The sequence below is a fragment of the Mandrillus leucophaeus genome, unplaced genomic scaffold, assembly GCF_000951045.1.
Source record: "Mandrillus leucophaeus isolate KB7577 unplaced genomic scaffold, Mleu.le_1.0 Scaffold17, whole genome shotgun sequence".
NCBI classification, from domain to species: Eukaryota; Metazoa; Chordata; class Mammalia; order Primates; family Cercopithecidae; genus Mandrillus; species Mandrillus leucophaeus.
The window spans coordinates 122,432-136,205 of NW_012101698.1; the positions used below are offsets into that span (position 1 = coordinate 122,432).

The 13,774-nt window shown below is 40.8% G+C and overlaps 1 protein-coding gene across 1 annotated transcript in view; it reads left to right on the plus strand.

Annotated features, from left to right (window-relative positions):
• Nucleotides 1–13,774, plus strand: part of TANGO6 (transport and golgi organization 6 homolog (Drosophila)) — a 289,584-nt gene that overhangs the window by 101,743 nt on the left and 174,067 nt on the right. The window contains exon 14 of the mRNA XM_011976674.1: nucleotides 1,820–1,877. Coding sequence (XP_011832064.1) covers nucleotides 1,820–1,877 — 58 coding nt within the window. The remainder of the gene's footprint in view (nucleotides 1–1,819; nucleotides 1,878–13,774) is intronic.

Genomic DNA, 13,774 nt, shown 5'->3' on the forward strand with positions numbered 1-13,774 from the left:
AGCCTGCTGAGTAGCTGGGATTACAGGCATCTGCCATCACGCCCGGCTAATTTTTTGTATTTTTAGTAAAGACAAGGTTTCACCATGTTAGCCAGAATGGTCTTGATCTCCTGATCTTGTGATCTGCCCGCCTCGGCCTCCCAAAGTGGTGGGATTACAGGCGTGAGTCACCGCGCCTGGCCTTCAAAATTTTTGCATGAAAGAAATGCTGTGGGCAATCAGGAAAAAGAGAAAGTTGAAATCTTGTGGAGGATGTGGGTCTTATATGGCCATAATGAACTGGTAAAGTTTGAGCAGATGAAAGAGGGGTGCGAGAGCATGAGCAAATTCCCAGAGATGGGAAAGTATCTTTTGTGGTAAATAAGTCTGCTTCAACACTGTGACTCAGCCCAGAGAAGCCACCTGTTTTCCCTGGGCATCTTTAGTGGGGCATTGGGCAAAACTGGGTCTCCTCCCCTCTTCTCTCCCTCCCTCGTGGTGAAATAGCTGGGTTTTTTTGTTTTGTTTTGTTCTGTTTTTTGAGACAGGGTCTCGCTCTGTCACCCAGGTTGGAGTGCAGTGGTGCGATCTCAGCTCACTGCAACTTCCACCTCTTGGGTTCAAGTGATTCTTCTGCCTCAGCCTCCCATGTAGCTGGGATTACAGGTGCCCACTACCACACCCAGCTAATTTTTGTACTTTTAGTTGAGATGGGGTTTCACCATATTGGCCAGGCTGGTGTTGAACTCCTCACGTCAAGTGATTCACCCGCCTCTGCATCCCAAAGTGCTGGGATTACAGGTGTGAGCCACCACACCCAGCTTTAAAATATCCTTTTATACACCTGTTTGAAGGCGAATGCAATGAACATCTTGGAATTTTGTTTTAGCTTTATTAAACCTTCTTCTGCTGTACATAATTGGTCACCAAGTCCTGTCAATTATTTTTTCCAAGAGGTCTTTCAAATGTGTCTTATCCTCTTTATTTCCATGGCCATTACCCTAAATTAAACTTCCCTTGCTTACTCCATAAAAGATTCCCTACCTTCTGGCTGTCTTCCTAACTGGGGTAAGTTTAGGCTCTCCCTACATACTTCAGATGTGGAGACCAGCAGCCTCAAGTTGATGTCAAGAATTACTGTGCCAGCGAAGAACACAGCATTATATATGGAGCAGACACTTCCGTCTTCCTTTCTCTGGCTCTCATGTTGGGGCCTAAACCTAACATATCATGTAGTATCTTCCAGATAAGCTGTACTCACTGCAGTTGATACCCCTGATAGGTTCCTAAATTGTAAGATATTTTGAGAGTAATTTGTTACTAATGTCAATTAAAGTGCTGAAATTTACAAGATTTTCAAAAATAAATTAGAACAGATTCAAAGTTATCTCAATAATAACATCTCTATCTCACTTGCACTTCCATATGCTTTGTGAGTGCAAGAGAAAAGGATCAAATTACAGCAAATGTGCCATCCCTTGCACATAACCCCAAACCTTGTCTCTTGTGTGTCACAGCCCATAGTCTGTCATGCCATATGTGAGAATGTTATTCACCATGGCTGTCATGGAAAAATGTTGAGGATTGTTCTTCCATTGCTTTCCAGGACTACTGCTGGAAGAATACAAGTATCTCCCCCAATCTCTATCCTTTTTTTAACGGTTATAAAAATGAGACTTTAAGCATATATGCCATTTCCCCCACAAAACTCTGTCAGACGAGTTTCTAGCTAAGAAAAACAAGAAGCAAAGCATTTACTCCTTTGAGCTGCTGATAAGGGAACTCTTTAATCTTCCTTATTCTTTGTAAATCTTATCACTGCTGTATTTTGTGGTTCCAGATATTCTTGGAAAACATGGAACATGAAGACACTTTTGTATATCTATCTGCAATTCAGGGTAAGTCAGTCCTGGTTAAAGGACTTTGAGTCTGTGGACCAAAGACTGTGTCATGTTTATTTGCACAAAATCCCTAAAGTCCTAGGGCCATGAGACTACGGGTCATTTTATCCATCTTCCTGCCTCCTAGCTAGGACACTTTCAGTCATAATAATAATATTCCTGGAGGGTTTCCAAAGGGTCTCTATAGAGTTTCAGTGTCTCATAATGATGAGGAAGTTTTTATTAATGTTTATTTATTCTATAGATTAAATCGTATTTCCTCTAATTCAAGGAGGTAAAGAATGACTCATGCATGAATTCTTATCACATTAACCTTTTATGTTAGTTGGCTACTGTCTTTTCTTTTCTTTTTTTTTCTTTTTTTTTTTGAGACAGAGTCTTGCTCTGTCACCCAGGCTGAAGTGCAGTGGCGTGATCTTGGCTCACTGCAACCTCTGCCTCCCAGGTTCAAGTGATTCTCCTGCCTCAGCCTCCCAAGTAGCTAGGATTACAGGTACCCGCTACCACGCCCAGCTAATTTTTTATATTTTTAGTAGAGACAAGGTTTTACCATGTTAGTCAGGCTGGTCTCGAACTCCTGACCTCCAGTGATCCACCCACCTTGGCCTTCCAAAGTGCTGGGATTATAGGCATGAGCCACCACGCCCAGCCTCAACTCCTGTCTGTATGCACCTTTGCTCTCTCATTAAGCTAAAAGAACTCAGGGTATTAACTATTTTCTCATCAAAACATTTTTTGCAGTAACTTTATTTCTCTTTTTATGATTCTTTGTTGTTCTCCACATCCCCTTTAACTTGTGGGCTCCAAATCTAAAGAGGATGTAGAGAATAAGGCACTCTTCCCAAAAGGTCCAGAAGCAGACATGGTGAGGTCAGACTTAACTCGGTTTCCCTTGGCTCCGTCAGTGAGATACAGTCGGCAGACCACCTGGGTGGGCCACCCCATTACCGTGCATTGGCAAATTACTTAATCCCTGTGGGCTTCAATTTTTTATCTGTGAAAAGGGGACTAAATAGGAATGTGAAATGGTACTGCCACTTTGGAAAACAGTCTGGCAGTTCCTCAAAAAGATGAACATAGAGTTACTACTTGGCCCAGCAATTCCACTCCCAGGAATATACCCGATAAATGAAAACATATGTCTGCACAAAACCTTGTATGTGAATGTTCACAGCAGTATTATTCACAATAGCCAAGAGTGGAAATAGCTCAAACAGCCATCAGTTGATGAATGGATAAACGAAATGTGGTATATACATGCAATGGAATATTGTTGGCTATAAAAATGAAGGACTGATACATGCCACAATATGGATGAACCTTGAAAACATGGTAAGTGAAAGAAACTGGCCACAAAATACTGCATTTTATATGATTCCAGTTATTTGAAATGTCCAGAATAGGCAATTTTTTAGAGACAGAAAATAGATTAGTGCTGTCCTAGGGCTGGGGCAAACGAGAAATAGTTGAGGGTGATAGGTAAAGGATACAAGACTTCTTTTGGGGGTGATGAAAATGTTCCAAGATTCATTGTGGTGACAGTTTCACAACTCTGTTGAGTATGCTAGGAAACCATTGAGTTATACACTTTTTTTTTGAGATGGAGTCTCACTCTGTCGCCCAGGCTGGAGTGCAGTGGCGCAATCTCGGCTCACTGCAACTTCTGCCTCCCGGGTTCAAGCAATTCTTGTGTCTCAGCCACCTGAGTACAGGTGTCAGCCACCACGCCCAGCCGAGTTAGGAGCTTTAAATGGGTTAATTGTATGGTATGTGAGTTATATAGCTCAATAAAACTGTTATCAAAAAAAAATAAAATAATGTGTTTTTTTTTTTTGAGATGGAGTTTCACTCTTGTTGCCCAGGCTGGAGTGCAATGGTGCAACCTCAGCTCACACAACCTCCGCCTCCGGGGTTCAAGTGATTCTCCTGCCTCAGCCTCTCAAGTAGCTGAGATTACAGGCGTGAGCCACCACACCTGGCTAATTTTGTATTTTTAGTAGAGACAGGGGTTTCTCCATGTTGGTCAGGCTGGTCTCGAACGCCTGACCTCAGGTAATCCACCCGCCTCGGCCTCTTAAAGTCCTGAGATTATAGGCAGGAGCCACCGCGCCTGGCCAAAATAAAATAAAATTTAGTAAAAGCGGAGAGGGCTAAAATTGTCAGCACCTAAGGAAATATGATGACTGAATGTAATGTGATAGATGGGATTCTGAAATAGAAAAAGAACACTAGGGCCGGGCGCAGTGGCTCACACCTGTAATCCTAGCACTTTGGGAGTCCAAAGCAAACAGATCACTTGAGGTCAGGAGTTTGCGACCAGCCTGGCCAACATGGTGAAACCCCATCTCTACCAAAAAAACACCAAAAAAAGTTACCCAGGTGTGGTGGTGGACACCTGTAATCCCAGCTACTTGGGAGGCTGAGGCACGAGAATTGCCTGAACCCAGGAGACCGAGGTTGCAGTGAGCCGAGATCACACCACTGCACTCCAACCTGGGCAGCAGAGTGAGACTCTGTCTCAAAAAAAAGAAAAAAAAAGGACATTAGGGGAAAACTAAGGAAATTTGAATAAATTATAAACTTCAGTTGATAATAAAGTGTCAATATTAGTTCATAAGATGACTTCTATCATAAAATGTTTATTAATAAAAGGGGGTTTAATATTAGGATTAAATGAGTTAATTCCTTGCAACTGCTTGGCACACAGTGTTCAACATGTGTTAGCTATTAATACTTTAGTGTTGTTATCATCGTCAGAATCTTCACTATTACATCTACTGTTGGATGACTAGGTAATAATATGGTGATCTCTGTAACTTCTCAGATCTGAAGCTTGAGTAGGCCGATTCTGTCAGTTATTGCTATTTCACTAACTACCCTGTGGCTCACACCTATAATCCCAGCACTTTGGGAGGCCGAGGTGGGTAGATCACCTGAGATCAGGAGTTTGAGACCAGCCTGATCAACATGGTGAAACCCTGTCCCTACTAAAAATACAAAAATTAGCCAGGCATGGTGGTGTATGCCTGTAGTCCCAGTTACTTGGGAGGCTGAAGCAGAATTGTTTGAACCCAGGAGACAGGGGTTGCAGTGAGCTGAGATCGCACCACTGCGCTCCAGCCTGGGCAGCAGAGCAAGACTTCTTCTCAGAAAACAACAACAACAAACTACCTTGACACTCAGTAACCTGAAACACCAATCATTTATTATCACTCATGCATCTGTAGACCCGCTGAAGTTTCAGCAGGGCTCGGCTGGGCGACTGGCCCCTCGCTGCAGGTCTCAGGCCAGCTGTGGTAGTTGTGCTTCATGTGTTCCTGATCATCCCTGAACCAGTGGCTTACCGGGGTTTGTTCTGCTCATGGTGAGAACCATGAAGTGTCAAAGAGAAACCATAAATTCCAGAGGCTCCTCAGGCCTGACTCGGAGCAGACATCCTATCATTCTGCCTTTTTCTGTTGGCTAAAGCAAGTCATGAGGCCCAACCCAAAAGTTGAGGGATAGAGAAATATATGCTATCCCTTTAGTGGGACACACTTTCAAGTCACATAGCAACGGGCATTGATGCAGTAACACCACTCTTCACGTTGATGTGTTCTGTTTACCTCCCAGAGGCAAGGTTGTCAGTGAGCACAAAGGTAACTGCAGGTTTTTACTGGCTAGTTCTTTCAGGGTATAATGTGGATATGATCTATACAGACTTAGTACTTGAAGCTTGAGAGAGCATGCAGAGGGGAAATCATATAGCGAAGAAGGCGTGAGCCTTGGAGTTCTGGAATTTCTTTTCTTAATTTTTTTTTTTTTTTTTTTTTTTAGAGACAGAGTCTTGCTCTGTCGCTCAGGGTGGAGTGTAGTGGCATGATCATGGTTTATTGTTACGTCTAACTCCGGGGCTCAAGCAATCCTACCACCTCTGCCTCCTGATTAACTGGGACTACAGATGCGTGCCAACACACATCAGGCTAATTTTTTAAAAAACATTTTGTAGAGATGAGGGTCTCACTATGTTGCCCAGGCTTAAACTCCTAGACTCAAACAATCCTCTTATTTCAGCCTCCCAAAGTGCTGGGATTACAGGCATGAGCCACTGTGCCCAGCCAAATTCTTTCTTTATTCAACAAACATATATTGTATATCTCCTATATACAAAACACTTTAGATTAACTGCAAGTTGTAATTAGGTTCAAAAGCAAAAAGAGAATTTTTCAAAGGAGACAAAATGACCACCCAAAGTGGTAAAAGACAATTAGGTGAGAATGAAAGCTCTAAGAGTAACAGGTTTCAAGAGAGAAAGTAATTACCGGCAGCTGAGAGGCCAAAGAGGGCAGAAATTGAGATAGACCTGGGGGTCCCAGATATCACATGACCATAAGTTGTGCTTATGGAAGTCAGATAAATCAAAGAAGCAAGAACCTAAAGTGCTTATAATTCAGAAGTCTCAGAACACATGTCATCCTGTACTTTTCCGAAGAAACTGTACTACTGTCAAGGAGATGCATTGATTTTTTTTTTTAAGACTGAATTTTTGGGAATGGGTGGCATGTCATTCTAATGTGGCCACCTTGCTGTTTGGAATAAGCATCTTAGTTGATTAACCCACTGAGCTCATTAGCCTCTAGGGCCTGCTATCAGAATCACAGCTGTTGGTGTTGTGTTTGTTTTTAGTAATTTTGATTGGTGTGCAAATCAGTTAGTAGCTAATTTGGTGATGAAGAACGTGAGGGGCAGAGGCGTAATTTCTGTTCTCAGCTCCCCAAGATGATGGACAAGTTTGAACTAATTGATGTTTTTGGTGCTGGTAATATGCACTTAAAAGCCAAGGCTTTAGGTGAGTTTCCCATTAAGAAAGAAAATAGCTGAATTTTCCCACCTGCATTGCCAATGTAGTTTGCCTGGGCCTGAAGCACTACAGGAACAAAGCCATTCTGGGCTCCCAGACAGACAAGACCAGCCCTCTTGTCCTGTAGTACAGGGTGGGAAGTGCCTGGTTGTGGTCTGAGTAGCATTCAGTTGTGGGGACTATATATTTTTAAAGTTTTCCTTTTCTGAGCTGCCTAAATGGCTCCATGTGGAAATTATAGTATACTTTTTGCTTAATTTATTGATATTTTATATTTCTTTTATAAATTCTTACCAACTTTACAGTCTAGGTGGAGAGCAGAAGAGAATAAAATACAGCAATTCATTTAACAGCTATATATTGATTCCGGACTTAGAAATTTCTGCATCTATATTATCTATCACAGCAATCTGAGAACTAAATACCCTAGGAGTTAAATATAATTTTAGGAAAAACTGTGTGTATCTCTGTTTATTCTTACTGGGAAGCAGTGGTTGACTTAGTCATTCTAGCAGCTTCTCCCAGATACTCAATAACAGCTTCTTCAGAATTATGTATAAAGTCGCTGAGTACCGGTTACCCTACAGAGTTTACAGATAGAGAACTTAATCTTACACAGACGAAGATAAATGTCTCCCCTTTTGTATTCCTTGTATATTCTTTCTTCACTGTTTTTATCATCATTGTTATACAAGTAATACATTCTCAATGTTTTTAAAAAATTTCAACAAGAATGAAGTATATAAGGTGAAAGGCAGAAGCCTTTCTCTTTTCCAAAATGGGAGTTAGAATATGTCCTTGAAGTCTGGGCTCAGTGACTGATGCCTGTAATCCCAACACTTTGGGAGGCTGAGGTGGCAGGATTGCTTGAGCCCAAGAGTTCGAGCCCAGCCTAGGCAACATTGTGGGACCTTGTCTCCACACACACAAAAATAAAAATTAGCTAGGTGTCTTCGTGTGCACGTGTAGTCCCAACTATTTGGGAGGCTTAGGTGGGAGGATCACTTGAGCCCAGGAGGTTGAGGCTGCAGTGAGTCATGATTGCACCACTGCACTCCATCCTGGGTGACAGAGTGACACTTCATCTCAAAAAGAAAATAAAAAAAGGATACATCCTTGAGATTCCCATAGTGTACATTAGATGTTTGGGCATTTTTTCACATTTTAGTTTTGAAATGGATGTTCAATAATGAATATGATAAATAAGTGATATTTTTCAATAAGACATTATAGCCAGAGACGGAGTTTCTTTCTTGTTACCCAGGCTGGAGTGCAATGGTGTGATCTCGGCTCACTGCAACCTCCACCTCCTGGGTTCAAGCAATTCTCCTGCCCCAGCCTCCCAAGTAGCTGGGACTACAGGTGCCCACCACCATGTTTGGCTAATTTTTTTGTAATTTTAGTAGACACGAGGTTTCACCATGTTGGCCAGGTTGGTCTCAAACTTCTGACCTCAGGTGATCTGCCCGCCTCAGACTCCTGAAGTTCTGGGATTACAGGCGTGAGCCACCGCGCCCTGCCTATAGCCAGATTATTTCTATACAGATTATTTCTATACTGTTCATATGTCCTCTCAGTCACTTTCAATTATTTAAAGGGTATTTTGAAAGCAACAGATGCATTTTGGGGACCCAAGTGGTCCCTCTCAGTGTCAAAAGGATCTTTGGATAAAACTACCAGCCTTCTTTTAAAAGAAAAAAAAAAAAAAAACTGGGCTCTGGGCCAACCATGGGAGGTGAAAGCATGCCAGTGTGTAGAGTGAAGAGATCTAGCCATCTTGACGTGCCCAAACAAATCACACTAGCTCTTCCACCCTCTTCCTTTCAGAGAAGAGCTTTCGTTTCTGGCAAAAGAGCTGAGCAGAGGGAAGGCAAAAGCCCGGAAGGGGGAAGGTAGATACAAGATGAAATTGTTTTCACAGAGTTTCAAATTGAGCAGGATTACAAGTCTTAACTTGTCAGGAACTGAATCTCTATCTCATTCTCAGATTTCTACCTCAAATAAAATAAGTTGAGAAACCATTAACTGAAAATAATTCTGTCCCTTGAAGGATCATCTAATTGGACCTGGCATGGAAATTTGGAATGCAGTCCTGCGAAGTTTATCATCTCCATTTATGTCCTGGAAAAGGGAAGATTTCTTTTATATCCTGACCTGGTTTCTGTACCACTTAATTAACAAATAAGCATTCAGAGAAAGTCTCTCCTATATGCTCTCTCAGTAAATTCTCTAAGTAGTTCTGGGAAGTAGACATTATCTCCATTTTTAAAACTTCTTATTTGAGATGTAATTTACATACCTAAAATTCACCCAATTAAAACGTGCAAGTCAATGGTTTCCAGTGTATTTAAAGAGTTGTGCAACCATCACCACTATCTAATTTTAAAACATTTTTAGCATTTCATACCCATCAAAAGTCACTTTTCCTTGCTCACTCCCCCCAACCCCTGGCAACCACTGATCTACTTTTTAATTTCTGGATTCGCATATGCTGGACATTTCATATAAATGGAATTATACAATATGCGATCTTTTTTGTCTGGCTCCTTTCACTTTAGCGTAAAGTTTTTGAGGTTTGAGGTTTCCTTTTTATGACTTCATTCGTTTTTATGACTGACTAATATTCCATGGTATTGCTTAGCCATGTTTGATTTATCCGGCTCATTAATTGGTGGACAATTGGGTTGTTTCCACCTTTTGGCTATTATGATGAGATTGGACACGTTCAGGGTGCTATTGCCGTAGACTTGGCTATTATGAATAGTGTTGTTAGGAACATTTGTGTACAAGTTTTTGTGTGAACATATGCTTTCATTTCCCCTGGGTATATACATATACCTAGGAGTGGAATTGCTGGGTCATATAGTAAGCCTATGTTTAGCCTTTTGAGGAACTGCTGAACTATTTTCCAAAGCAGATATACCATTTTACCTCCTTACCAACAATGTATGAGTGTTCCGATTTTTCCACAGCTTTGCCAATACTTGTTATGGTCTGTTTTTTTGGTCAAAGCTGTCGAGGTAAAATAAAATATAATGGTGAATCTCTGTATTTAAAACATCTTATTTGAGAAGCAGGAATTGTAATTTGGTGCATACACGCAGACCTAGTGGTCTTCCATATGTCTGAAGAACACTGAGAAGGTTGGCGGTTTTGTAAACAGAAGAATTGTTACATATCGTTCTGGAGAAAGATCATTGGGACTAGTAAAGTTTTGGAGATCTGGCAAGCTCTGATTAATGAGTGCCAGCAGTGGGTAAAATAAGTCTTAGAGTCACAGTAGGTTTGTTTCAGTAGCGATTCGATAAAACCGGCTTTAGGCTACAACAGGCAGTTTCAAAAGCCAGCCTGCAGGGAATTATATTTTTGCAGCAATGTTATGTGCCCTGTGTTTTTTTTTCCCTGGTCTCTCAACTCCATTTTAGTTGGATATGACAGGCATGATCCAATTCTTATGATCCACTCTCACATTTTCCCCTTTTGATTGAGATGTCTTTTTAAAAGCCTTGCCGATTAACTACTTATAAGTTAGCTTAGTTGTCCCTTGGAGCTAGGATGGACCTGTTCTTGTTATCTCTGTCCCACATCAGCAGGGAAGTATGGGGGCTTATGTCAGGGACCTGGGGCCACATTTGAGTAGCAGAGTCCAGAAGGAAGAGTGTTCCTAGGGTACATTGTTCTAGAGTCAATTATCAAGTTCTATCTTAACAGTTCTATAAGCATTAGCAATCATCTCGGAGGACTGGGTTAACATTATTTTGTTGGGAGAGCTGGCATTATAAAGATTAAACAATCAGTAAGAGCAAAGCTGGCCAGTCATGGTGGCTCACACCTGTAACCCCGACACTTTGGGAGGCTGAGGCAGGAGGGTCTCTTGAGCCCAGGAGGTCAAGGCTGCAGTGAGTTATGATCATACCACTGCATTCCAGCCTGGGTGACAGAATGAGACCCTGTCTCAAAAAACAAACAAACAACAACAAAAAAAAGTAACAACAACAACAAAAAAGCTTAAAAGTTATAATATAAAAAATAACAACAATATAATAAATTTAGTTTGTAAAATGCTTTTGAACTAAGAGTCCAAGACTAAGGGCAGCAAACTAAACAAATTAAAAGACCATAGTGGTTAGCCAGGCGTGGTGGCGGGCGCCTGTAATCCCAGCTACTCGGGAGGCTAAGGTAGGAGAATCGCTTGAACCCGGGAGGCGGAAGTTGCAGTGAGCCAAGATAGCACCATTGCACTCCAGCCTGGGAGACAAGAGTAAGACTTCGTCTCAAAAACAAAAACAAAAACCACAGTGGAAACTGGGTGAGACCTGTAGTTGTCATTAAGTAGTATGTTGTTATGACTTGCTTGAATTAAGCAGAAAATTGCCAACTTTAGAAAAGGGACCACCAGCAAATTTGAACAGTAAGTTGTGTAAGGGATATTGTCTAAGTTTTCCGCTAGGTGGACTAAAAGGATTTTTTTTTTCTTTTTTTTTTTGCCATAAAGTGTGGATATTTTATTCTAGGAAACGGAAAAAACAAAACAAAACAGGGAACACATTTTTCCACATACCATTCCAATTTAACTGACATTAATTCAGAAAAGCTAGAGCAGATATGCATGCGCATATGTATAAATATGTATATGTATATACACACACGTACATATTTTCGGATTTTAATTTCATTGGTGTTCATATCTTGATTACATGATTTTTAAAATAATTATTTGCAACTTCACACATCTCATAGTTGTCTATGCAGTCTCTCTTTGCAGTCTGCTTCAGTTTCTAGTGTGTTGTACATATCTACATCTCCTGGGTGGGACTGCCTATGATTCATGAGCTTGAGGTCAGGCATAAACTGTGTAGCACCTGAGCTGGATTCTGATTTAGTCTGACTACAGGGATTTTTAAAAATATATAATTAATTTCCCTTCCTCCCTCCATTCCTCCCTTCCTTCCTTCTTTGCTTCCTTCTTTCTTTCCTTTGTTTCCTTTTCTCTCTCCCTTCCTTCCTTCCTTCTTTTTCTTCCTTCTTTTCTTTCTTTCCTTTCTTTTTCTTTTCTTTTCTTTTCTTTCTTTCTTCTCTTCTCTTTTCGTTTTTCTTTTCTTTTCTTGACAGGGTCTCACTGTGTCGCCAAGGCTAGTCTCAAACTCCTGGGCTCAAACTACCCCCCACGTCAGCCTCCCAAAGTGTTGGGATTACAGACATGAGCCACCACGCCTAATCCTAAAAGGATTTTTTAGGTCAGGTTTTGTCAGGTTATCACTAACAGTTATTGACGGTGAAATTTTCATTACAGCATCTTATCAAATGAAAAGAGGAGCATTAAGGGAAGTAAAGGTCTCGTGATGATGTGGAGTTTTGTTTTGACATCTTAGGAAAAGCTGTTGCAGCCTGGACAATGTCCACTTCTCATCCTGGTTTGTAGTTTGAATGTCACTGGTTAGGGCACTGGACCATTTGGTGAACTTTCTATGTGGCCTATACATCAAGCCAACAGGCACAAAACTTGTTTATAAAAATTTCTCAAGTTTTAGTTTATAGGGCTTTAGGAACAGAGCAATTCCCGTTTTAGTAATTTTATGGACGAAACTTGGATTGTAGGAACTTGGGAGATTTTAGGACCTAGACTACTCAAAAATAGATAACAATAACTTGAAAACAATGTACAGAGTTATATTCTAATAATAGGTATATTATAGCTTTCTTTTGGGAACATGATTTATTTTTTACATTGAAAAGTAAAATATTTCCTATTGAAATATAGGAATCTCACATTTAAATGATCTTGCAGCTAGGAAGCCAAACCAAGGCAGACTTTACATTTATTTATAGACTTAAAGTTTCTGGGCCTGCCAGAAAGTGACAGTTTTATTTACTTACTATAAGGCTGGGAACCCTTGAAGTCAGGCATTTTATGTGTATTTTTAAATATGACATTTTAGTCAAAGCCTTGGTAATATAACTAACATTTAAGAACAGAATTTTATTGGATTTATGTAAATAACCATATTGTCCTAAGAATATTTAGAAATAGTTTTTGAATTTTGGAGGGATTAAGTAAGGAAAAGAAAAAACATGTTTTTATCTTTGTTTACAAAAGTACACTTTATCAACTTGTTGGAAATGATACATAACTTAAAAGAAAAATTTTTTTAAAGGGGGAAACAAAATATTTGCATAAAGTAACAATGTTTTAAATAAAAGTCATAAAACATTATTTACTTAATCTCATAATTAACTCCTGTTTGATCTCTATTAGTAGTTTTATGAATCTATCAGGTTTTTTTTTTTTTATTAGAGTCTTAGAAATTTGTATTGAGTCTGTTGATTTTAAAGTTATCAGAGCTGGTCATGGTGGCTCAAACCTGTAATCCCAGCACGTTGGGAGGCTGAGGTGGGTGGATCACTTGCGGTCAGGAGTTCAAGACAGCCTGGCCAATATGGTGAAAACCCCATCTCTTCCAAAAAATACAAAAATTAGCCAGGCACGGTGGTGCATTCCTGTAGTCCAAACTACTCGGGAAGCTGAGGTGGGAGAAGCACTTGAACCTGGGAGGTGGAAGCTGCAGTGAGCCAAGATTGCACCACTGCACTCCAGCCTGGGTGACAGAGCAAGACTGTCTCTGAGGGGGGGGAAAAAAAGACAGCTTAGGTTTGATTTTGGGGAAGTTTCTCAAAGATGTTAAAATGCTGAAAACGTTTGATGAAAACAGAATTACAGTTGGGCATAGTGGCATGTGCCTGTAGTTCCAGCCACTTGGGAGGCTGAAGTGGGAGGATTTCTTGAGCCCAGGAGTTTGAGGCCAACCTGGGCAACATAGGAAGAACCCCCTGCCCCGCCATCTCTTAGAAAGAAAGGGGGAAAAAAAAACCCCAGAATTACAGGTTATTGTAAAATTATAGCCATTTATTTAACCAGTGTGATAATCAAAAGACTTTAAAAGTAATGTAGAGGCCGGGCGCGGTGGCTCAAGCCTGTAATCCCAGCACTTTGGGAGGCTGAAACGGGCGGATCACGAGGTCAGGAGATCGAGACCATCCTGGCTAACACGGTGAA